The sequence below is a fragment of the Danio rerio genome, chromosome 5 (genome assembly GCF_049306965.1).
Source record: "Danio rerio strain Tuebingen ecotype United States chromosome 5, GRCz12tu, whole genome shotgun sequence".
Taxonomy (NCBI): domain Eukaryota; kingdom Metazoa; phylum Chordata; class Actinopteri; order Cypriniformes; family Danionidae; genus Danio; species Danio rerio.
In genome coordinates, this window is record NC_133180.1 from 65,160,124 (window position 1) to 65,188,030 (window position 27,907).

The 27,907-nt window shown below is 36.6% G+C and overlaps 1 protein-coding gene and 1 long non-coding RNA gene across 4 annotated transcripts in view; one reads left to right on the forward strand and one right to left on the reverse strand.

Moving 5' to 3' along the window:
* Positions 1-27,907, reverse strand: part of LOC141385635 (uncharacterized) — a 118,820-nt gene that overhangs the window by 58,719 nt on the left and 32,194 nt on the right. Inside the window, exon 2 of the long non-coding RNA XR_012406409.1 lies at positions 21,310-21,686. This is a non-coding gene — a long non-coding RNA (uncharacterized lncRNA). The remainder of the gene's footprint in view (positions 1-21,309; positions 21,687-27,907) is intronic.
* Positions 1-27,907, forward strand: part of rasa4 (RAS p21 protein activator 4) — a 104,354-nt gene that overhangs the window by 16,816 nt on the left and 59,631 nt on the right. For all 3 annotated transcript variants that reach the window (XR_012406038.1, XM_005171995.5, NM_001099451.1), the window contains 2 exon segments: positions 2,860-2,973; positions 7,376-7,437. Coding sequence is in view for 2 of the 3 variants with exons in the window: in XM_005171995.5 (XP_005172052.2) it covers positions 2,860-2,973; positions 7,376-7,437 (176 nt within the window). In the remaining variant the exon portion in view is untranslated.

The following is a 27,907-nucleotide window of genomic DNA, read 5'->3' on the forward strand; positions in this document are numbered from 1 at the left end:
GTGCTGGATTAGTTGGCGGTTCATTCCGCTGTGGTGACCCCGGATTAATAAAGGGACTAAGCCAACAAGAAAATGAATGAATGAATGAAAAAAATATAATCAGATCTGTATGACACAAAGATATGAACAGAATATCATACAGTTTTAATTGTTTCGTGTATTCTGGTATACTGTATATTCATTGATATTGCACCAGTGCTTTTAGTATTGAATACTGTGTGTCTGTTTCTGTTTTTTGTGCAGGTGCATTGAGGGCACAAAAACTAACAGGGATCTCATGCATTTTAACCTGTTCTCACGCTCTTACACCACATTTTGTGTTTCTCACAGTGAAATGTAGTAACCCCCCCGCTCTACATCTTTAATACACACTTGTACGAACACTGCATGAACAAAGCACGACAAACTACTCTTTAAAAGAAGAGTCGCAAGAGTGTGAATTCAGCACAAAATCAGAGCCAAAATTGCACAGTGAATTCTAGGCTTAAAAAGAATAGAAACAGTTTAGTTAACTTAATCGATATGTGTTGGGCAACAAGAAGGAATTGTGTGGAACCCAATATTTTTCAAAGTGAAGACCTGTCTGATGATAAAACACATAATAACTGTGTGGCTTATAAATAAAGTCTGTTTAGAAGCTAATATCTGTCTATAAGTTATAATATACACTGAGTACGGAAAGTATTGAGATTAGAATTAAATTTTGCACTCTTTGTTAAATTGCAACCATTTGCTAAAATCATTTAAGATTTTTTTTTCCTCATTAATGTTCACACAGCAATCATTATTGACAGAAAAACACAGAATTGTTGACATTTTTGCAGATTTATATATATATATATATATATATATATATATATATATATATATATATATATATATGTATATATATAAAAAATGAAATATCACATGGTCTTAAGTATTCTGACCCTTTGATCAGTATTTAGTAGAAGCACCTTTTTTTTTTTTAAGGACAAAATTATTAGCCCCTTTAAGCATATTTTTTTCCCCGACTGTCCTCAGAAAAAACCATCGTTATACAATAACTTATCTAATTACCCTAACCTGCCTAGTGACCTAATTAACCTACATACATTTACTACTGTATTTGTTCATGTTAGTTCACGTTAGTTAATGAAAATACAGCAGTTCATTGTTAGTTCATGTTAACTCATGGTCCATTAACTAATGTTAACAAGCATGGACTTGGATGTTAATAATGCATTAGTGAATGTTCAATTATGATTAATAAATGATGTACATGTGTTGTTCATGATTAGTTCATGTTAGTAAATGCATTAACTAATGAACCTTATTGTAAAGTGTTACCATTTTAATAACAAAAAAATATTAAACCATGTAAAAAAATAAAGTTTCAATTTAGTATTGTTGAAAACTCATCACATTCAACATTTAATCACTCACTCACTTAGATAGAGATGGGTTTAAAGGAAAATTATCATATGAATATAATCTGGTAAAAGCTGGTATCTCTGGGTATTTACAATGTCCCCTGCAACAGAAAAAAACCCTCTCATTTGGGACTGAGGTTTCTGGGACAAGAGAGATATGACTTGGCCCAGGTTGACAGCAGTGGGTAACGTTGTGCATTGTCTTTCCCCCACTTGAGAGGACAAACCATGAGTGAGATAGAGGTCTCATGTCTGCATCAATCTGAACAGTGTGCTGACAACACCGCTATTCAGTACGCGCGACAACACAGCTGATAAGAACTCGCGCGACAACACCGCTATTCAGTACGCGCGCGGCGACAACACCCGCTTTAGAGTTTTCCAGCTCTTTTACATCCCCGCTTCTAGCAGCACACTCCATTTCCGCATTACTGGATCTGTTGACCGCAAGGGATGATGGTCAAGCATGGGCTGATGGGAATTGTAGTTTTCGCTACCTCCCGTTCGCTTCATTCGCCTGAGCAAATTTTCTCAGAAGACCTATAGTTTTACCGAGTCATGCGACTACGGTAATATCGAAAAAAATTAATATTGCGGTATGACGGTATTTACAATACCGTTACATCCCTAGTTATTAGAGATGAGTTATTAAAATTGTTATGTTTAGAAATGTGTTGAAGAAATCTTCTCTCCATTAAACAGAAGTTTTGGAAAAAATAAGCAGGGGGTCTAATAATTTAAGGGGGCTAATAATTCTGACTTCAACTGTATATATACACATATATGATGTTTATTGTGATAATCATTAATATCTAAATTCCCCCAGCCCTGGCTTTTAGCATGGTGCGTGGGGTAGGTTAGCTGGGACTAAAAGCAATGCGAACACTGAAAGTTTAAACTGAACTTAGGGTCTTATGTGTTGTTTACTTCATCATTGCTTTTCTGACACTAGCGCCTATAAAAAGAACATATTTTTCAGCCAACAGAAAGGTTTAACAGTCACACTATTGATATCTACGGTGGTACTACGTGAGTGTACTCTAAGCCACAATGATTTTTTTAGGTCAATAAGTTACCTTTTTCCCCACTGGAACGCCAAATCTGATGGTAAATAAATGTTAAGTATGGATCCTAGTTTGACGTTTATTTCCTCAGGCTTTGCTTTATGCTAATCATTAACATGGAGTAAGCCTCATGAGTCTGATGAGTGAAAATGTGATGTGCTGTGTTTACAAAACATATCTGAAGATTACCATATTGTTAATCATTTAATGGAACACTGGAAAAACTTCCAAATATTAGTTATATTTTTGATTGTCAATATTGCATGCAGGTTTTTTTTGTTTGTTTGTTTGTTTGTTTGTTTGTTTGTTTGTTTGTTTGTTTGTTTGTTTGTTTGTTTGTTTGTTTGTTTGTTTGCATAATAGGTTTTGTTTTTGTCTTTTAGGACAGCAACAATATGGAAGACACTTTCTCCGTTTTGGGGTGAAGAATACACTGTCCATCTTCCTCCCTACTTCCGCACAGTGTCTTTTTATGTGCTGGATGAAGACTCTCTCAGGTCTGGTCCTATACTAATCCAAATACTATTTACACTGGTTGAAGGTGAAGTGTGTGATTCAAAACATTGCCCTCCATGCTTGAGTAGTTCTACATCCCAACCGTGCTTCAACCGGCAGCATATATGTCTGGAAATATACAAAAAGGAGAAAAAACAACCTATTTCAGCGTTGGTTGCAGGAGTGTAAGAATATTTGAGGCAGGATAAAAAAACAGCATTTTTTTGTTCAAAATACATTTTTTAATGCATCTTGACCATGTATTTACACAATGTTTTGGGGTCCGGAATACGCCAACCTTTAAAAAAGGTTGAAAACATAAAAATATGGATGTTTTGCATTTTATTTGATCAGTCAACATGTGCCTAACAATCAGAACAAAGATGGTGGACTACAGGACCGCATGTGCACAGGTGCATAGTGTTGCTTTACAAAGTAACATTGAGACAACTGGCCTGGCATGTATAGTACAGCTTTTAAGTGATTTTATGAACATCTGTGAAAAGAGTTCATTCTGACATTGTACAAGAAACATTTTTAAAACGTCAAAGGACTTTTGATATACTGTAGGTAGCACTTCAATATAGGTAGCAATTCACACGATTAACTGATTGCTTTTATTTTAGGATGCTTATTATTACATGTTGGGTATTTATTAGTACTTACAAATCCTACTCAACACCTAAACCCAACTGCTACCTTAACAGTTATTCATAAGCAGCTAACTATGAGTGTATTGAAGCAAAAGTCATAGTTATTGGTTTATTAAAAGCGAGAAATGTATCTTAAAGGATGACCGGGATTTTTTTCTTATTTAAGTACATTGTTGACATTTATTCTCATTCACGACAAGAACCAACCAGCTATACTGAAACAAAGGACAAAGCTGCATTAACATCATATCGTAACTACAAGATTTTGACCAGTTAAAAGGTGTTAACATCTTTATACAAACTCGTAATTACAATTTGTAACCTGGGAATTTTCAAAGAGCTATGTGACCACTGCACATTCTTCAGTTATAATTGTAGGTGGTATGTTTTGGCATAGTTTTTATTATAGTTTTTCAACTAATTTTGAATGCGTTGTTTTGATTTGTTGTTTTGAAATACCCTTGGTCACGTCATGTCAAAACTAGTGTTTACGTGAACGCAGCTAATGAATATCCACATAAAAAGGAAACAGGAACTAACATCTGCAAAAGAAGTAAGAAAGTCCATAGAATACAAAAAAATAAAAAAATCTAATCCATGTAAACTATATAGGTGATAAAAAGTACAATTGAAACCTTTACACTGAATCAGTTTAGAATAAAAATTAAACAATCGTTTTCTGCAGCAAATTCACTATATCTTCTTAAAATTTAGAGTTTGGAATTTGACCTCAGAAACACTCAGTACACCCTAGCATCAGCATAGCTACAAGCTAAAAAAGACTCCTTGAATGTTTAACATTGAATGTTTAACACACAAAATGCGTCTTTGTGTCAAAGCGAATGGCTTTTGCCATTTTGCCATTAATTTAAACGAGTTGTCATACTTACTTGCTACTAAAAACAAAAGCACACAAACGGAATGCTTGCCCCATCCGAAGTCTTCTGATTGGTCCACTGCTTTGAAATTGACATTGACAAAGTCATGAAACTTATCCTGCAGACAAAGGATGTCAACATCGGATGTCATAGGGACGTTGGATTATGCTTGGAAATGAAAATCGGGTTGATGTCGGAACCCAACGTCAGGCCAACGTTAATGAACAATGTCCAACCTAAAGGCAACCTAAAATCAACCAAATATCAACGTCTAATCCTGTTGCCGTTGTATCAGACATTGGATCTTGGTCGCTTTCCAACACAACCTAAAAATAACCAAATGCCAACGTAATTTGATGTCGTTGCTTAACGTCAACAAAATGTTGTCCTTAGATGCTGGCTAGACATTGAATTTTGGTCACCTGATGTCATGACCTGAATCTGACCTAATATTAATGTCTTATGATGTTGTGTGCCGGCTGGGTAGACATAAGCCCTTTTCACACATTGACTTTTCCGGAAAATTGGCAGATTATATGTGAACCCTTTTTAAAAAATACCGGTAAATTTGTTCCAATTTTCCAGAAAGAGAAGTTGTAACATTTCTGGTAATTGGCTAGAATGCTGCTCTGTTTAAAGAAGAAGAGAGAACATTTGCCGGAAAGAGTGCATTCATGCTTAGAACACACTGATGTGAGACGTCTACTCCAGCCAATCAGACGTATTCATATCTGCGCTGTTTATGATAATAAAAGCCTTTGACTACTTTTCCAGACACATTTAGCTGCTAGTTGTTAGTCAGATAATGTATCTATGTTCATTATTAAGGCCAACTGTGGAAAAAAAGATCGAAAAAAGCTTGTGATATGCCGCTGTGAGTTTACCTGCAAGCTCTGCATTCAGCTTTGTGATTCTCGTGCACATATAGGAGTGCTCCAGTGAGTGCTAGTACAGAAACAAATGTACATCACGAAATGCGAAAGTGTTCATCTTTATGTTTTCATCAAACTTTTACACAATACTCATCCATCCACAGAATTTGTAATGTCATCAAATGTGTAAACATTTAGCTGCGGTTAGCGCTTTTGGATGTCTCTGGGACAAAAGAATAAATGCTAAAGCTTTAAATAAAAATGAAACTATCGACAAAAGCCTGACCCCTATTATGTGTACAAATACAAGCGCAGCCGTTTTGAGGTCATTTCTGGTTAATGATGTCAGACTGTAACACTATAATGGAATGAATGTGTGAATGGTAGCGTTGTAATGGATCATGCTTGATCCGTGATTTGTACGGATCACAACCCGTGGTTGAACATACGTGACCTGTAGATGCATTTTTTTTACTTGTAGATTAATCTTAAGTTTGTAATGATCACAGAGAATTGTCTCTAGCCTCATTCAAATCATATGTATGAAAGCATTTAGGCTTTCCTGTAAAATAGAATTATTACGGAAGGAGTTGTAGATTATTCAGGATGTGATGAGTTTCTTAGATTATTATAGGTGTTTATTAATGCATTCACTGTAAGCTGCACTATTAGATCAGGATCTCAACACCCACGCAACATAAATTATAAATGATGGTGATTTGCATATGTTTATTAATTCTTTGAATCGCTGCATTCAAATCTGTGCTTGAATAATGCAAAAATCAAGAGATTTAGTCTTTAGTGTTTTGAGTTAGTTATGAAGAGACAAACTGTCAAATAACACAGAAGTAGGGGGATAACAGTTAATAGTTTAGATAAAACAACTGATGTTTATGCTAAATATTAAATTCACCGTCATATGACAATTATATTATTTAACCAGCCATCAAAAATATTAATAATACTGAATAACTGAATAATTCTTTAAAAATGATCCTTCTAGCAATAAAACATGACGTTTTATGAGTGAATAAATATGGGTTGTACAAATTATAATGTTATATTTCTACATTTAGCGTTATCAGCAACAGTAGTGAATTTTTCAGTACTAAATATTTGACTTTTTATTTTTATTCAGCTGATTATTTCTTCATTTTATTTAAAAAAAAAAAAAAAAAAAAAAAAGTTCTATGTTCTGAAACCAAAAGCTTCTTGCAGTGTTGTTTCTGTCATAAATGGAAAGCAAATTACATTTGTCTCCTTGCCTTTTCAGCTGATCCAAAAAATGGTCCAATCCGTGACTAAAAAAACACTGTGTGATCCGAACTGTGAGGTTTGCGATTCATTACTCCTCTAGTGAATGGTCTTTTCTGGAAAAATCCAGAATGTCCTTGCGTGTGTGAACAGCGCTTATATGATCTTACTAGTAAAGCCATTTCAGAAATTATCTGGATGTAGATAGCGAAAGAGGCTATCGACATGTTTTTTGTAATGACTTTTAACCAGAGGAAAAGCTCTTTTGCAATATTGTTTTCCAGTATTGCCACAGAATTCTCACTCTTTACCTCGAAAGAATAGCTCACCCCCAACCCCCCCAACCCCCCACCAAAAAAAAAAATCTGTCATCATTTACTCATCCTTCATTGTACACAACCTATTTGAGTTGCTTTCTTCTTTTCTTCACAAAAGAAGCTATTTTGAAATATGCTAGTTGCTGGCACCCATTGACTTCCATGGTAATTTTTTTCCTACCATGGAAATCGATAGGTCTCAGTAACTAGCATTCTTCAAAATGGCTTGTTTTGTGTTCAACAGAAGAAAGAAACTCAAAAAGGTGTAAAACCACACGAGGAAGAGTAAATAATGAGATCGTTTTTATTTTTGGGTGAACTATCCCTTTAAACTACTGAGATGGTTGACATCAATGATTGTAACAGCAGTGTAACAGTGATGATTAATATATTGTCTGCTTTTATTTCTGAAAAACTGCTCTTTTCACAGCCGGGATGATGTCATCGGGAAGGTGTCAATCACTAAGGAGGTGCTCTCCGCCAAACCGCAAGGTAAGAGAGTGTTTGCTCTCCATAATCTTCATTCACTTGCTGTGGTGCAATGGGAAATCAATATAAAGAGCCAACAAAGGGATTTCTCAGTAGATTTGTGAGAAGAGTGTTGCAAGAAACTTGTGACAAATAATCAAGTCAGACCAGTCAGACAGTCATACGTGTGGACTGTGGACACTTGACTGACATGTGACTGTGATAAACCACAAACTTCCTCAAGTCATATTTAGCTGCTGCATCTGAGGTTTAACATTTGTTGTTATGCTGAGAATTCAATGTTTTTCCACCTGGCTGACGATGGAGAAAATGTCACATATTTACATTAAAGGAGAAACAACCATGAGAAAGCTCTCCTAGCAACCATCCAGAATATCCTAGCAACAGCCTCCCACAATACGTTTTCATCATGGGAGCAAGTTTTGTTGCGTAAGCAGGCGAAAGCACTTTTGTTGAAAAATGTTAAAGTGATGAACTGAAGCATTTAGAAACATCAGTTGCCACTATTCAGTAAAGCTTCATTTTGGATTTCATTTGTTATTAGCTTTTATTTTAATGTTATTGAAAAGTAGATTTTACACACAGGCATGGGACAATAACCCTTTTCAAGGTTTATCGCAGTTTAGAAAAGTCAAGGTTTTAAAACCGCCAAACTTTTCAGCTATACTGTCCTTAAGGTATGTGTAAGATTTTTTATTTAACATTTTTTTTTCGTTTTTTAGGACAACAGTATATCCATCAGAAACGATATCCAAAGATGTCATTTTAAATCTGAAAGAAATCAGTGTTTTTGAAACAAATGAAGACAGCAGAAGTCAATGATTCATTTGAATTATTTAGCCTGACATGTTTACTGCTCCAAAATATTATAAATGTTTCTCAAAATAAAATATTTTTATGTTCAAAAGAGAAAAAACGTTCTTGGGTAACACTTTACTATAACTACACACTATGAATCATTTATTAAGCATTTGCATCTAGTGAATCTGTTAAGCATTAACTGTATATTAATAAATGTCCTTAAGCAGTTTATAACTGCAGCTATAAATGCTGTATTATTGACTTACAACCACATTTATTATGAGCTTAATAACGGCACTTTCATAATTTGTGACTGGTTGATTTTTCAAGACTAAATTAAGTAATTGCATTATTTACAAACCATTTGTATTTAAGAGTAGTTGGAGGTTTTTAAGATCATTCAGAATGAGTTAGTAAATGATTAATAAACTCTTGAAATTCATTCATTCATTTTTTTGTCGGCTTAGTCGCTTTATTAATCCAGGGTGGAATGAACTGCCAACTTATTCAGCACATTTTTATACAGCGGATGCCCTTCCAGCTGCAAACCATCTCTGGGAAACATCCACACACACATTCATACACACACTCATACAATACGGACAATTTAGCCTACCCAATTCACCTGTACCGCATGACTTTGGACTGTGGGGGAAACAGGAGCACCCAGAGGAAACCCACACGATCGCAGGGAAAACATGCAAACTCCACACAGAAACGCCAACTGAGCCGAAGCTCGAACCAGCAACCCAGCGACCATCTTGCTGTGAGGCGACAGCACTACCTACTGCGCCACTGCCTCGCCATACTATTGAAATTAACATTTATAATTTTTATTATTCAGGCATATAGTAATGGTTACTTTGTTATTAAATGCTTTATTAACTCAACTTCAATTTTGTAATCTAAAATGAGGACTATTTATGCTTTATAAATCCCTTATAAATAACAATTAAAGGCTCGGTATTAAATAAACAATAATTTTTGCAATCTTATCTAAAAAGTGACTATTACTGTAAAGTTTAAACACTGCCGAAAAGTTTAAACAGGAGTGCCAAAATATAACATCAAATTGGACAAAACAACAACAATATAATATGATACATTTCAATGTTATTCAATGTTATAAACTGTTCAGTAATTTTATTTTAGATAAGGTTGAAAAGATTTATTTTTATTCATTTCAATTTCAATAAATGAATAATGTCATTCATGCTCTTTTTTTCCTGTTTAAAATATAACTGAGCCTTTAATTGTCAATTATAAGGGATTTACGAAGCATAAATAGTCCACACTTTAGATTAGCTCACAAAACTGTATAAAGTTAAGAAAGCATTTATTAACATACAAATTAACTAGTAGTATATGTCTGAATAATTAGAGTTATAAATGTTAATTTGAATAGTTTATTTATCATTTACTAACTCATTCTGAATGATCTTTAAAAACCACCAAATATGCTTAAATAAATGGTTTGTAAATAATGCAATTCTTAATTTAGTCATGAAAAATTTATCATTAACAAAGTATGAAAGCGCAGTTATTAAGCACATTATAAATGTGATTGTCTAAAAAGCGAGTATTTGTATCTGCAGTTATAAACTGCTCACTGACAGTTATTTATGTAGAGTTAATGCTTAACAGATAATGAATTCACTATTTGCTAGTGCTTAATAAATAATTTTAAATAAATAGTGTGTAGTTATTATAAAGTGTTACCAGCTGTTGTTTTTACCCAGACATTTAAAAATAAAATATTTTAGAGCAGTAATTACAATACCGTGAATCTGTGAATCTGCCTAGTTACACAGCAGTTGTTAGGTTGACAAAAAGGTTAACAAGTTATATTTAGGGTGGCACGGTGGCTCATTGTCACCTCACAGCAAGGAGGCCGCTGGTTTGAATCCAGGCTGGACCAGTTGGCGTTTCTGGATGAAGATTGCATGTTCACCCCCAGTGTTCGTGTGGTTTACCTCCGGGTGCTCCGGGTTTCCCCCACAGTCCAAAGACATGAAAATCCAAAGTGGTGAACTGGATCAATTAAATTGTCCGTAGAGTGTGTGTGTGAATTTGAGAGTGTATGGGTATTCCTTGTATTGGGTTGTGGCTGGAAGCTGCGTAAAACATATGCTGGAATAGATGGTAGTTCATTCCGATGTGGTGACCCCTAATAAATTAGGCACTAAGCCAAAGGAAAATGAAAGCATGAATGAAGTTAGATTAAACAGCACTTGTCACTGTCAAAACGATTAAGGGTGCTTTCACACTTGGTCCGAATGCCTGGTCCGAACCCATGTTCGATTGTGTCCACTCAGCTGTTTTTTTTTCCTTCTGTTGTCTAAATTGTCAAAACTGCTGTCTTAATTGTCCATAGTGTATGAGTGTGTCTGTGTGAATGTGTGTGTGGATGTTTCCCAGAGATGGGTTGCGGCTGGAAGGGCATCCGCTGCAAAAAAAACCTTGCTGGATAAGTTGTCGGTTCATTCCGCTGTGCGACCCCGGATTAATAAAAGGACTAAGCTGACAAAATGAATGAATGAATGAATGAATGAACGACTGCTGGCAGTCTAGCTTCACAATGACAGGTATAAATTAAATATATATAATATGTGTGTGTGTGTGTTAAAGGGCACCTATGGTGAAAAATGTACTTTTCAAGCTGTTTGGACAGACATGTGTGCAAGGATAGTGTATAGACCGTCATATTAGGGTGATATAAACACACACAGTCCTTTTTTTTTTTTTAATTTAACAACATAAAAACGGTGGACCAATTGGAGGGGTTTTCAGACCAACTGCAACTTTACGTAGGAGAGCGGTCCCCCCGCCCACAGATATTGATTGACAGCCTCGCGTCACGATCATATCCTCAGTTTCTTGTTGCACGTCCTCCATTTTTAGCTGGTGAGTCAAAGCGATATCACTAAAGGAACACCCTTGCTCTATTTTTTTGATGAAAAGCTCATACGGCTCAACACAAGATCAATATTGTCCACATTATCGCTGTGATCGGAATTATTGCTTGTACCTTTTGCGTGGCGCGGCGCCGTGCATTTTGGAGTTCTGGGCGTGGGTTTCTGTTGGGGTGCACGTGGCGAAGCTTTGGATCAGCAGCTCGGTGGCCGCGGAGCCCGCGATGGCGTTGTGTTTGCCCTGGTGAAGATTTGAGTTCTGGACTGCGTGGGGCGACGATTCGGGACACTTCATGTTTCTGCCGCGTCACTGAGTGTCTGGTGTGCCGTGTCGCGTCGCATTCGGTGCCTCAGTCAAAGTTAATTCAGTGTGTGTGGTTATTAGTCTCGCTGTACAAGCTCGGCACTTGTACACAGAGACTATACAAAAGCCCCTTTCCCACAGTGATAGCGGTAAATATCTGGAAAATTTCCGGAACGACTTTACCGGTATATTCAAAAAAGCGCTGTTCACACAGGCGAGGACGTAATCTGTAATCATTCACCACAAATGAGCTTTAAACGGCTGTGCTTGTATTTGTAAACATTTGACTAAATTACAAACTCTGTAGATGATCAATATTGTAAACAACTTTCGCAGGAACACTTTCGCATGTCGAGATGTTCATAATATGTGCGTGTTCACAGGCACACGCAAAGCTTGAAGGTAAACAAACAACGGCTTATCATAAGCATCTCATCGATGATTATTTACACAGTCGGCATTAAGAAGAACATATAAATGTGATCTGACTAACTTCTAGCAGCTAAATGTGTCTGGAAAAATATTCAAAGGCTTTTATTCTCATAAACCGCACGGACGTAAATGCGTCTGACTGTTGTGATTGGCTAAAGCAGACGTCTCACGTCAGCACGTTCTAGACGCGCACACGCTTATTCCGGCAATATTCCTTCTGCATTCACACAGCGCAGCATTCTGGCAAATTGCCGGTAATGTTACAACTTCTCTTTCCGGAAAATAGCCAGAACGAGTTTACCGGTATTTTCAAAAAGGACCTGTTCACACATACAACCTTTTCGTAAAAATTGCCGGTAATTTTCCGGAAAGGTCTGTATGTGTGAAAGGGGCTAATGACACAAATGATTTTGTACTCTCTGCTTGGTCTGTGTGCGACTCGTACATGTACGGGTGAATGCTCATCCTAGCTTAGCTTAGCTTCTCTCTCTGTCTGTCACCCTGTCTGTTAAAAACGGCGGGAAGCCGAAACTGTGAATCAACACGGCCCTAAAACAGCAAACTGTGTAAACGCCCCCAACATGACACTTTTTAACACATTATAATAAAAACATCTGAACTGTGTGTTGAACTGAACCTAAACTGGCACACTCAGAACAACCAAAATATTAATATTAAATCATAAAAAAGGGGTAAACTATGTGCCCTTTAAAACAGAAAGCGTTATAACGTTATTTGAAATTGCAGTATTTAGTTAGTTTAGCTTTCTAATTTTCCCCTGTATTTGAGATCAAATAAATGTTGCCTTCATAAACATAAGAGAGTTCTTAGAAAATCAGCACGTATTGCAGTGGGGTTCCTGTGAGCTGGCGTTTTGAGATTGGTGCTGGTGAGTCACTGTGGTTGTCTGGGCTTGTAACTCATGTCTGTTGTGCCCGAGGGGCAAAGACACGGCAGGGTTGTCCATTATCACGACACAGAATGAAAGAAACGTCACTCATTGTGCCCCCCATGACGTGTTCATAGTTGCACTGTGCAGGCTGTTCGTGATGGAATGGGAAAGCTAAATGACACCATTCATTAACATTGTTTAGCTGGTTGTGATGCTGTCTCATACAGATAAGGTATAATAATGATGGTTTAGATGTGTGGCTCAGCTTGTTAGCGTTAACAATAGGCTAAACATGATTGAGAACTTGTTACATGTTGCCCAGCAACTCCATTCTTATGTCAGGACTGCAGAAGCTCTGTTATGATGCAGTTTTTAACATATCGAGCTTTGGTTGTCTTGTGGGTAATGTCGATTTATAACAGCGCCTGTATTCCCCTAAACAGAAGAAAAGGTTTTTATCTTTAAAACCTACTCACTAAGCTGCTTAAACAAAGTTTTACAGTGGTATAGAGAGAACTTTTAATGGTGCAGTGTGTAGGATTGACACCTAGGGATTCAGGTAGGTATTGCAGTACAAATTCAAAATATTACAGAAGAGTTCGTTCACTGACATGGTTGGTGCATATTTTGGTCATTGGATTTTCAGCTTAGAAACAGATATTGAAAAACGAAAAACGAGCATTCTGTAGTTCTTAATGTATATGTCTTTAACAAAATCCTATTAACGCAAAATCCTTTTAACGCAAGAAATACCTTTTTATAGCATACAATAATTGAGTGGAAAAAATATTAACCTATAGTAGCCTTTGTGTGGCAGCATTGCGTCACCGTGAATGAGTAGGCACATCTGGTCTCGCAATATAAAAAATTAAGCTTTAAATTTTAAAACGATAATCAAAAAATGGCTCATTTTTCGTTTTTCAGTATCTGTTTCTAAAATAAAAATCCAATGATCAAAATATATGCTGACCCCAAGCCCTCCAATGACGACGCCATGCACACATAGGTTTTCAGATTGATGACACAAACAGGAACGAGTGTACCTGATGATGTAGCCTTACAATGTCAGTTGCTTTTACGTTTGTAATATTTATATTAATTGCAAATTAAAAAACTACTCGCGTGCATTTGCAGTATATAACTGGAAAATTGACTTGAAAATATTAATTATTTAAATTTTTAGTTGGCTTTTTACATTGTTTAGTTCTGATGTGAGTTTACTAGACATCAACTTCCACAATCCTTCCCCTGCCTACAAACAATTGTTCACACCTGTTTCTTGTTAGTTAGGTTTGTTATTTTACCTGTATATTTGTATAGGAAATGTTTACATGACATCAATTGTTTTATATTTTAACCAGCTTTTTGACAGTTTGGCTGCTCATCTGTATGAAAACTGAAGCTTTAAAAAGCAAACCTTTGAAAAGAAATGCAAACTATATATTTAGTTACCTGCAGGATTTTATTCCAAGGTACGCCCATATCCATCACCGCCCCACCCTATCATCTCTTATTCTTATTTCAATTTCAAGAAACACTGATGCTTGTTGTCAAAGGCTACATCATTTAAGGGCATTCGTTACAACATTGAAAGGATCAAACTTATGTTTCCTCTTTAATATTAAGATATTTTCTTTGAAATCTAAATGTATATTTTCCTGCCAGGGTTGCTTAACAATCCCTCACCTGAACTTACCGCGAGTGAGACGGAGAAAATGAAAGCACATCCGCACTGAGGAAAAATCAGATGCTCAAGACGTAATCTTAAAAATGATGACATATTAAAAAGTATTCAAATATATGACAGAGGTTTGTGATACAACAAGTACAGTGAAGCAATAATTTAATCCTTACTTTCCACTGAACAAAACAAATAATCCAAAAAATATATAATTTATATTTTTTTTTCTTGGAAAAAATATCTTTTTGAAACTATTTTTTTTTTTTTGGTATAATTTTTGTATCTAAATTGTAAAGTATTTTTTGTTGGTCAGTTATCTACTAAATAAGCTAGAAGATCAAATAAAATTTGAGGTAAAGTGCTTGTAGACATAGTAAAATCTATGTACATAGCAAATCATAATACATATTAAATATCTAACCACTGGCCCTTGAATGTCATCTATACACAACTCTTTAAAAGAAACAAAGCAAAGAAACTTAATTTTTTTGTATATCACCGATATAGTATGTCACTTTTAAGTGTCGTAAAGTTGCCTGTGGTCATTGTCTTGTATTGTCTTGTGTATTTTGTTTTCCCTAACAAGAAACAGGTGTGAACAATTTTATGGAGACAGGGGTAAAGGAATGTGGGAGGTGAAGTCCAGTAAACTTATACCAGAACTACAGTAAACCGAATGTGAAAAGCTGAGAAAAAATGTATGTATTCATTCATTTTCCTTCAGCTTAGTCTCTGTTTTAGAGGTCGCCACAGCGGAATGAACCACCAACTATTCTGGTAGTTGTTTTATGCAGCGGATGCCCTTCCAGCCACAACCCAGTATTGAGAAACATCTTTACACACTCATTCACACACATACTTTTACACTACGGCCAATTTAGTTAAACCAGTTCACCAATAGCGCATGTCTTTGAACTGTGAGAAACCGGAGCACCCGGAGGAAACCCACAAGAACATGCAAAATCTACACAGAAATGTCAGCTGGCCCAGCCTGGACTCGAACCAGCGACCTTCTTAGCGGCTTACGCTCAGATTTAGAGCTATATAAATGCTCTTGTTAATTTGCTTAATAGAGTTATTGCTGCAATTAGATCTTCTCTCCTTGTCTGACCCCCCCAAGAGCACATTTCCTAACCAGTTATAATATAATAAAAATGAGCCAGTCCTTAGCTTAGCTCCAGAAGAAGTGAATCTGGCAGTAACAGTAACACAAGTAGCCTTCATTGACTTTTGAATGACTCTTTGTGCTGGTTCTCCCCTCTCTTCATCTGTCCTCTTTCTACCCTCGTTCTCTCTGCAACTTTAACGAACAAATGGCCTCACATAACCTTTCTCTTCAAGGCCTCTGGAATAGCATTTAGTGAAAGGACACATTCTGCAGGAGCACAGAAATAGCCCTGCGCTCATATTTCCCTTGGTTTGACAGGGTGCGAACATTTAAGTTAGCCTATAAGTCAAATCATAGTCTATCCACTCTGATGAAGTGAGAGATGGTTTGTAATTAGCTGACAGAGGAGCGCTGGCCTTTTATGCAGGTTGGAAAATAGACGCTCTAATTGTGACATTCATAGAAAGGGGATACAGAAAGGGATGTGTGATCACAGTCATATTTTTAAAACATTTTACTTCACTTTTATGCTCAGACTTCGTTACTGTGATGCTAATGCTAAGCTAAAGCCTAGTTCACACAATATGACTTCATCTGTCAGCAGATTGTTCAGACTGCATAATAAGATTGTGCGCCTTTAGGTCAGTGTGGTGTTTGTATTACATATGTAAATGATCTACAACAGGGGGTCACACATTATGCAATATGATAATAAATCTGTCACCCGACAACTCTGTTCAGCCCCAAAATGAAATGGTCAGTAAATGTTCAGGGAGGAGCCGTCAGAAATGGCAGAACACACTGGCACATCACTGACATACAACCAAAAGGCTAGCAGTAGCTGATTATTGCTCTGAAAGCATTTATGGGAGCATTTGAAATCCACGTCTATCAGCTGATTAGTAAGTGGTGCATTCATTTGCTCTACTGTTTATTTAAATGCAGGGTAAAGCAAGTGCATCAATGATAATTCTGGCCAATCGTAGACATTTCTGTTGAGCACATTCAGATTTTTCCCACAATCTCAGCCAGATCTGTCATCAAGCTTATAATGCTTGAGTTACAAGTTCAATGACAGATCGGACTATAACTGTGGGAAAAGTCTGTGGGTGATGGGCAGTAAGCTAGGAAGATACAGTTTAAGCTCGAAAGCTTGGAAGATAGGATTGAAGTAAATTCTGTGCATTCACAGCAAACTAGTTGGTATTCCATGTCATTCATGTCACCCAGATTGCATTGACTTTGTATGTGATCTACTTGCATGAATACCTGAATTCGCATTTGGAGTGAATGATATGCTTTTATGGGCCACATAAAATGATATGCTGGGCTGAATTTGGGCCACAGGCCTTGAGTTGGACACAAGTAGACTCTACATCAGTAGTTTTCAACCATGTCCCTGATTTCCACCCAACACTACATGTTTTGCATGTCGCTTTAGACAAACACACCTGATTCAACTCATTAGCTTGTTAAGCTGTGACGTATTGTTAATGCTTGTTAAGTTGTGACGTATCAATGCAGTATGGAATACTGTTTCCTGGACCAAGCCGGTAATTTTAATTGAGAAAATATTCGTTAAGTACCACTTTCTAGTCATATCACACATTAAAGTGAATTTTATGGAAAATCCTTGTCTACACATCAGTCTCTGGGCTTGGTGCATCACAAATACCAAAATTTTAACAATTTATAAAAAACGAATCACATTCTGGCTATCAGATATTAGGCATATATATATACAGTATATATATATATATATATATATATATATATATATATATATATATATATATATATATATATATATATAGACACTGTATATTGCGATCATGATTTTCAAAAGTATTACCTCACTTTGCAAACGTTAATAATTAGCATTTGTTGAGTCTCCACATACAGTTTGATATAGCGCTTGGACCCAAAAGCCGTTTACTGTGAAGTCACAATTAAAAAGTGCATAGTTGTGCGAGACAAAGGACACATTAATAGAAAGGGAGGTGAGGTGGGGGAGTTTGGGCTCTAGAAACGTGGTTGGGAACCTCTGGTGTACATATATAATATGGTTGTCAAAGATATTGACTTTGGCACCAATCAGTGCTTAAATTTTAAAATGTATATTTCTCACCTACATTTAAACACTGTTGAGTAAGTTCTTAAACAGAGCTGACTGGCCATTGCGTTCAGTTTCTTAACAGATATGACTGTGATTGGCTTTAAAGGTCATCGTTTCACTGCTGTTCACCAAGTGTAAGCACAGATACATGGACAATGGATGTCTGATGAGTGAAACTTGTCTTAATCAGGCAGAGTGCGTTATTGATGTTGACCTGAAACAGATCTTAAAATTAAATGTCTATGCTGGCTTATTGAAAAGAAGGAAGTATGATTGAGAAAACAAATTTCCCTTTACCTTTTTATATTTAAGGGGTCTATACAAACATATTTCAGGATTGAAAACTTACTTTATAGTCCTTGTATGCACATCAAGGTTCCATAATAACTAATGTAATGTAAAATGCTATGAAATAACTTCCAATTATAGAAGATCAACACATCCTTTTACATCTTAGCTATGTTTACATCCTCCTATTTGTATGCACATTTTGGAATATTGCAAAAAAAAACACTTAATGGAAAAGCCCAGATGTGAATACATTTTGAAAATGAGCATTAACTGTGTTGGATAATATGTGCATAAAATGTGGATAAAGTACAAAGGAAACACATTTACCGAATAAATTCCAGCATGCATGTCAAAAGTCATGTGGTTTTGATTTAACAGATGATGTGATAATAAAAATTGGTGTTATAGAGCATCTTTATTGGACAAACCAGCAGACCGACCACCTTGCTCAACATCTGAAATGTTGTTTTGGTCATTATAAAATCCCGTCTTGAACATCTCGTTTCATCTTTTGAGGCGCAGGTCATTTATAATATAAGAAAAAAGGCCCAAAGTGACTTCTTCTACCTCAGCAAATTCCATTTTTCTTTTTTACCGGTAGCTGATCATCAAGTAAAAATGTTGTTCTCTTCGACTCATTAGTGCTTTATTCACAAATATTTTATCCGATATTCCAGTTTTGCGCATAAGTATAAGTAACTCGCATCTTTGGATAGAAAACTTAACTATTGCTTCCATAGCTTGTATTAGATTGTGAGTAGTTAACAGAGAGATACAAACACAGTACTACAGAAATGAAGGAACAAAGTTGCCTCTAAGGATTGCAATGTAAGGGTCCTATCACTTCACTCTTGTTTATTCTAGTTGAGAAATGAAAGAGTTCTTCCTCTGTTTTAGTGTCATGTTTTTGTGGCTTTGTTTTGTTTATGTGCCATGCTTTCTTCTATCTATTGTCTTGACAACGGCCCTTCTTGTTACTTTAGTATTGGTATATTATGTCCACCTCTCCTTCCTCATTACTTGATTGGTTTGTTCTCCCTATTTTTTCTCTCGCCGTTCTCTGTGATTTGCTGATCTATTTTCTTTCCATGTCATTTGCTAATCTCTTGATCATGTGTGAGGTTTGTCTTGTTGTATCAATGTCGGATTTTTCCTTGACGGGGTAGTTTGAGGGTTTTTTCAGCGGTTTGCGGTCTGCATTTGGTCCTCTCTTCTCTCCACAATACCCTGACAAACAAGATCTTGTACAATTAGAAAAGTGCGGCCTTTGCCTTCTTTTTGATTCTAAAACCATATCTACACCAGACATGGCCATTGTTGCATCGCAGCCCCATTATTTCCTTTGTCAGAAGTAGCGCAAGCTCTTGGAGTATATCAGAAATAGAACAGGACATCCGCGCCACATCCATTGTATGTGGAGTCACTGATTATAATAGCTTCTACTGTCTTTGCTTGTGTTCGGCTTTAGACAGTGTAATATTGGAAAAGACTATTCCAGACTGCATCAGAAAGACACTTTTCGTTTGTTCATGTTTTATTGTAGATTTGTTTCTAGATACAGATTGATTTAGAGAGACTGAAAATAACCCATAAAGTGCAGACTATATTGGCTCTATGTTAATAATTTTGAGTAAAGTGTAACAACCAGATTATTAAAGTTTACAAATCATTTGACTGAGTTTTTAAACAAAAAGACCCAAGTGCACGACACTAGTTCTTTTACTATGGAAAACTGTTTTCAAACATAGCAGTGGGCATTTCTATCAAATAGGATGGTGGAAAATAGGCAATTATTACTTGCAATTCATGATTTCATGTTGTTTATATATATATATATATATATATATATATATATATATATATATATATATATATATATATATATATATATATATTAGGGGTGTCAAAATTAATCGTTTCTTCGGTGCATCGCGATGCAGATGCGGACAATTCGGTATCGGTTCAGTTATAATCATAACCGGTTATTACTGACGTCATTTACCTCATAAGCGATCTGTCGAGAGGGAGGCGATCGCGAGTATTTACAACACTTTAACTACTTAAAACTCATAAACTGTGCATAATTTCACTGTGTGTGTTTGCTGGATCAGTCTTTCACTGACATATACAACAATAGCCCCTATTTCACTGAGATCAAGAGAATGAAAGTAGCCTACTCCATTTCTCTCTTTCTCTCTCTCTCTCTCTTTCACACACACACACACACACACACATACACACACACCCAGTGGCCCATTTGACCTGCTGGGGTGGCTTTTCTTCTCCTCTCGGCTGTTTTACAGCATTACATTTGGATACAGAAACGAGCGCGTGTCTGCAGAGTTTTCTCCACCGTGTCTATCATACATCAGCTGTGAGATCGCCGCTGCCGCCTGCCGCTTATGAGTGTCACTTATCTGAAGAGGCAAGAGCCAATAGCGACCGTTTTTGTTGAGGGTGTGACCAATCAAAGAGGTGTAAGAGAACTAGACAAGGATCAGAAATTGAGCTGGATATTTATATTTGTTTATATTATTTGCTTAATGCTCGTTTTGTTTAAAGTTACAGTTTGTATATCTGACTGTTTGTATTAAACGACAAAATTGTATTACAAATAATATATAAATATAAATATATTCAAACATTTTAATACAAGAACTGCTGCTGTGAAAAAAATATAAAACTGTGTATGGAAAGCACCGTCAATGCACCGTGATGCACTGTAATATCGAATTGAACCGAATCGATGGCATGATAATCGACTAGTGTAGGTTCACAGCTCTAATATATATATATATATATATATATATATATATATATATATATATATATATATATATATATATATATATGTGTGTGTGTGTGTGTGTGTGTGTGTGTGTGTATGTATATATATATATATATATATATATATATATATATATATATATATATATATATATATATATATATATATATATATATATATATATATATATATATAAATGTAAATATCATTTATGTTATACACTAACTGGTCACTTTATTAGATACATCTATCCAACTGCTTGTTAACGCAAATTTCTAATAAGCCAAATTTCTAATCGGCCAATCACATGGCAGCAACTCAATGCATTTAGGCATGTAGACATGGTCAAGACGATCTGCTGCAGTTCAAACTGAGCATCAGAATGGGGAAGAAAGGTGATTTAAGTGATTTTGAACGTGGCATGGTTGTTGGTACCAGACGGGCATGTCTGAGTATTTCAGAAACTGCTGATCTACTGGGATTTTCAAGCACAACCATCTCTAAGGATTACAGAGAATGGTCTAAAAAAGAGGAAATATCCAGTGCATACAACTGAGGTATGCAGAACAGCATCTGAACGCAGAACACGTCCAGCCTTGAGGCAGATGGGCTACACCAGCAGAAGACCACACCGGCTGCCACTTCTGTAGGCTAAAAACAGGAAACTGAGGCTACAATTCGCACAGGCTCATCAAAATTGGAAAATAGAAGATTGGAAAAATATTGCCTGGTCTGATGATTTCTGGTGCGATATTCAGATAATAGAGTCAGAATTTAGCGTCAACAACATGAAGGCATGGATCCATCCTGCCTTGTATCAGTGGTTCAGGCTGGTGGTGGTAGTGGTGTAATTGTGTGGGGGATTTTTTTGGGCACATTTTGGGCCTATTAGTACCAATTGAGCTTCGTGTCAACACCACAGCCTACCTGAGTATTGTTGCAGACCATGTCAATCCCTTTCTGATTGGTTACATCCAGCAGGATAACGCTCCATGTCATAAAATGTGAGTCTTCTCAGATTAGTTTCTTTAACCTGACAATGAGTTCACTGTACTCAAATAGCCTCCACAGTTACCAGATCTCAATCCAATGGAGCACCTTTGGGATGTGGTGGAATGAGAGATTCGCATCATGGATGTGCAGCTGACAAATCTGCATCAACTGCATGATGCTATCATGTCAATATGGACTGAAATCTCTGATGAATATTTCCAGCACCTTGTTGAATCTATGATACACAGGATTAAGGCAGTTCTGAAGGCAAAAGGGGGTCCAACCTGGTACTAGTAAGGTGTACCTAATAAAGTGGCCGTTTAGTGTAACTTTGCCTCACAGAATGTTATTGCAGTGTAAATGTCTTGATTACATCTTTAAGCTTCATAAAATAGTCAGTACACATCAAATTACATATATAATGTGGTTATTTTAAAGTATCTTCATTAACTGACACCCTTAATACCGTAGCAATCACAGAACATTGCTCTAAAAACATTAGCAATGTGCTAAAAAAAACACCTGAGAAACATAACCCCATTGCAGGCATAAATTGCCAAACTGTTGGTATTTGCTGCAAAAGTAGATGAAGAAAAAATGAACTCTATTTAAACGGATTTTGCAAAGGCCTTGGCTCTTACAGGGTAATGCTTTGTGTACAGGTATGCGTATGTGTGAATGCGTTTGTGAACTGCAAAAAGACAGCTAAAGATTTATTTCCAGACAGTTGCTAAAAACTACTTATAACTACTTATAGTAATAGCTTGATTTAGCTGATGTTAAAGATGTAGTTCTTTTGTCATCCTTGTTTTCCTATATTTAAGCAGATTTTGTTGCCATCGGAAATAGTTTGTGGACAAATTCGTCAGCACGAATGAATTTTTTTGCCGTTTAAATTCAGTGGTTGGATGATTGAACTGAGCAGTGGGATAATACAGAACATTTGCTGCCTATTATAGAGATTTTCCATTCAGCGTTCTTGTCAAGTTATTGATTTTGAACAATACCAAGTAACAACAAAGCTGTTTTCCTGGAATCTTTGAGTTTAAATTCATCTCTCTCTCTCTCTCTCTCTCTCTCTCTCTCTCTCTCTCTCTCTCTCTCTCTCTCTCTCTCTCTCTCTCTCTTTCTCTCTATTTCTCTCTCTTTCTCTCTCTCTCTCTCTCTCTCTCTCTCTTTCTCTCTATTTCTCTCTTTCTCTCTCTTTCTCTCTCTCTCTCTCTCTCTCTCTCTCTCTCTCTCTCTCTCTCTCTCTCTCTCTCTCTCTTGTCTGGTGTATTAAAGATGCAATTTTCACAGAGCTAAAATATGATATCTATGATATCAGATGCTATAATCACATTCAGTTCCACAAAATAAAACGAAGCCAGCAGAAACATCCAGCTGAACTGAAAGGTTTTCCTTGGCAGGACCAATTTATTTCTGGGCCACTCACCAGAGCAATAATGGAAAATGGACCTTGACGAGTGAAACCCTAGAATACTAATCAAGAGGAAAAACGGCAGGAGTAAACAAGCCTAGAATTAATCTAGAAATTTACAGAGGTGGCCAGTGACTGCAAAATCAGAGTGCTTTGATGGTCCTTTAGTCAAGCTTTCAGCACAATAATCTTCGAAAATGGGTCTTCAACAGCTGTTGACCTCAATTTCATTGATTTCCTTGCTAAAGGACAGATCTCCGCACATAACATAGAGAAAAAAAAAAAAGAGTTAGTTCCCACGACTTATTAATTTATGTCCATGTTTTATTAATTTGTTCCCTCATTTTTGTTTAACCGTGACCTTGCTTAATTAATTTATCTAGTTATCAGGTCATAACACACAGAATACACCTTCTAGGTCCATTGAAATCTGAACTGCATTTTATGAGCGCTGTTTATTCATGTCGCATATTTTAGCTAAGCTTTTAAAAATTCATAGCGTACACTACAATGTCCAAGCTAACAGTGTTTTGAACACTGATGTTGTTATTATTTATAAAATACATATATAGGTGTCTGGCCATCTGAGATTTTGGCTAAGGATCATTAGTTGAATCATCTATGAGTGTATATTAAATGCAGTTAACAAAGGTTTGGCAGTGGGACCACTGCCTCTTTAACCAATACCCTCTTTAACCAATCACCTACTCCCTTAAACTTATTTAAGACAGACCAGCCTCTAGCACTGTTCTTCTCGTTCTCTCAAACTCATCCTCCCTCCCTCTATTTCCTTGCTTCCCATTAACAATCCTTATAACCCTCTCCTCCCTCCTACTCTAGGTTGAATTGGGGTAAAATATTACAGAGACTGTACCCCCACTCTGGGTGAGATGCCTCTGGAGTCTCTGGGCATCATTGTAGGATGCTTTATCAACCTACCTACCTGTTCAATGTTTATCTTCTTACTCCCCTTCCCCTTCACCCCACTGTTTCCTTACCATCTCTTTCATTCCTACATCCCTACAATAAAGTCTAGCTCATAGTGTGGTGTGGTTCATACTGGTGAACACCTGTTGTTTCATTTGAAACCTAGAAACAGTGAACACTGATTTTTACTTAAAGGTATTGTTCCCCCAAACTTTTAACAATACATTTTCTCAAGTAGAACACTGAAGCAAATTTTTAGAGAAAAGAATGACTCTTGACTATACATTAAGCAATTAAACAAACAAACAGTTTCATCATTTTAATTGAGTAAAATGAATTAAAGTTTTCCTGCTAAGGAAGTCGATGAGTCCCAGCAACCAGCATTTTTCGGTCTGCTCATTTTTCTTTTTTTCTTTTTAATTGACAGCAATTTGTAACTTTTATTTAGTGCATAAATTTGTACAATTTCATTGGTAAAATGTTGTACACTTCATTAAAAAATAAAGAGAACACTAAAGTAGCACATAAATACTTTGTTCTATATATAATTGTATGTTCTGACCCCCAAGTCACAAGAAAATCGATGGAAATTGAATTTATTGTCCCACGTATGCTTAGTTGGATTTAGATATGGGGAACAGGTGGGCCAGTCCATAGCATCAATGCCTTCGTCAATGCACTCCAGCCACATGGGGACTAGCATTGTCTTGCATTAGGAGGATTCCAGCATATGTTCTCACAAGGGGTCTGAGGATCTCATTTTGGTACCTAATGGCAGCCATGCTACCTCTGGCAAGCACATGGAGGGCTGTGCGGCAAAGAAATGCCACCCCACACCATTACTGGCCCACTGCCAAACCAGTCATGCTGGAGGATGTTGCAGGCAGCAGAACATTCTCCAGACTCTGTCACTTCTGTCACATGCTCAGTGTGAACTTGCTTTCATCTGTGAAGGGCACCAGTGGTGAATTTGCCAATCTTGGTGTTTTCTTGCAGATGCCAAATGACCTGCAGGGTTTTTGGCTGTTAGCACAAGCCCTACCTGTGGACGTCGGGCTGTCATAACTCCCTCATTGAGTCTGTTTCTGACCGTTTGAGCAGACACATTCACATTTGTGGCCAGGTGGACGTTATTTTACAGGGCTCTGGCAGAGGTAGCGGTCCTGCTGCCAGGTTGTTGCACTTCTAAAGCCTCCTCCATGCCTCCTGATGTACTGGCCTGTCTCCTAGTAGCGCCTTCATGTTCTGGACACTGACAAGGCAAACCTTCTTGCCACAGCTCGCATTGATGTGCCATCCTGGATGAGCTGCACTACCTGAGCCCCTTGTGTGGGTTGTAGACTCCGTCTCCTCTGTCTCTTAAGTGTTCCCTTTATTTTTTTGAGCAGTGTATGATTTGCTCATCCCCCAATGACGATTGGGTTAAGGCGTGGGTTTGTTGGCGCTGCTCTTTTTAAAAATTGTACATTTTTGTACAACTGAACTTGTTGAATTAACCACCAAGCTGACAAAAAGTAAAACAGTTACGTTTTCTCATGAGATCAGCCCAAAATATCGCATTTTGCGTTCAACAGAAGAAAGAAACTCATAAAGGTTTAAAACCACACGAGGGAGAGTAAATGATGAGGCCCTTTTCATTTTTGACTGAGCTATCCTTTTAATGTATTAAAATGTAAAGTTTTCGCAAACCTATGTTACAAGCGACACTAGTGGCCATCAAGTAAACTGCAATCAACAATCAAATCCTGAACAATTTATAAATTTGATGTATCATAGAACAGAAGAGAGTCTCTCTGGAGTGTTTAAACCACATTCTTTTTCTTTTGCCAGCAAAAAAAAAAAAAGTCCCAAGACCTTAAAGAGCCCCTATTTTGCATTATAAAAGGTAATATTTTGGTTTTGGGCAGGGCCAGAGTGGGACTCCTTTTCAGCTCTGGAGTTTCAAGGCTTAGAGCGGCCCACTTCAGTTCACAACTGACTATATTAAAATAACTTAATTTCCAATTCAGTACTTCACAGTGAAGATTTGGTTGAAACGTTAACACAATGTAATGTTTAACAGGATCAGAATCTATTTTCTGTAAGAATTAGTGCTCATAAATATCCAAACATTGAAATGGAAAAATATCAAATAAATACAAATATATATTATGCTATATGTATAAAATAAACATTAAAATTAAATGTATTGAATTCTCTAATGACACTATCATGTCTTTTTCAAGGAAACAGCTGCTTTTTTAACTTATATATATATATATATATATATATATATATATATATATATATATAATATTTTTCATATTAGAACATTAAAGGGTAGCTAAATCTCCAACACTGCTCTTTAAAACTTCACAATGTCCTTTTCTTCAATATCTGAATATATATTCTGTGCTAAATTGTTCACAGATATCCAGTCCTTAAACATAAATTAAAAAATAAAACAAGTATTGCACTGTTACATGCCTGACATTTTTAACCACAGTATTACTTTCTAATGATGGCTTCATTTTTTTCCCCCTTTTTAGCTTTCTGCCCAAGTTAAGTCAGCTTTATTAATGTAGTGAATCAACTGATTTCATTAAGCAGGTGTAATATTCATTAATTATAATAATAATTATTCAAATTCTAATTTTCACACAATGACATAGCCTACCTGCCCATTCTAGTGTGTTGGGCTCATGACTGGTGCTTTGTGGTGTTCACTGTTTGCTCTTCACTGTTAGCAGCAAACTGGACAGTTGACTGCTGCTGCTGATGAGCTACAGTACAAGAAAATATTCAGTAGATAAACGGTGGTTTGCAGACATAGTTGTTTTGCAATGCTCCTAACTAGCTAAATGTTAATTTATCGGCTGTTTCACCGTCTTCATGTGTTGTTGAACTCTTACTGCCACTGGTTTTAACAAAAAATATACTCAGCTATGTTAATTCTGGCCTTTTCAGTGCCACCTTTGCGTGATTTTTCATCTCTCGCATATCGCTTAACAAATGATTTTGCTGATGAGCAAGGTGCCACTGTTGGGCAGTCGAATGATGAAAACGTCATTATTAAGGCTGCATTATGGGGCTCATGGTCATCTGCTCATGGGGCTGCAAGAAACTAAATAATAAGAGTGGAGCTGTGGCAAAATAATGAATAAACCATGATTAAATAAATAAAAAAAACAAACAAGCAACCAAGCAAGCAATTAAATAAATACATTTTAAAAAGTGCGACTGCTAAGAGTGCAGATAGCTAGGCATGCCAAAAAACAGACTGGTCCTCCGGGAATTCTCCCGGTCCTCCTGATTAACCAATCCAGGCCAAATAGGGGTCTACAACAACAGGCAGATATGCATGCAAGGTCAAAAAACACTTTCATTGTCTTATAATTTTTTATTTTTTTTGCATTTATTTTTGCTTAATTATCCCAACGACTCTGATATGATTTGTTCAGCGATTCTTTTGTTCCCAAACCCCTTCTTTGCATGAGGCTAATTTGTTGTAATTGGTCCGATGACCCAGTCTGCTGTGATCGGTCAACTGGGTTTAGCATGAGATGAGAAACAACAATGAAGTAGCACACAGAGTGTGTGAGCCCAATGCAGGAATGCAATAAAGCAATGCAGTTAAACACCAGTATATTACTTTACTCTTAACCCTAACCCCACGTAATAACAACGACACACATTCAGTATTAATCCACACAGCGGCAAAAGTTGAACTATTTTGAAAATTGACCGCGCTTCACATATGAGAAACAGCTGATGGTTCAGAAGAGCATTTAGATCTGTAAAGGAGAAGCATACGTTGCGTTTTTAACTT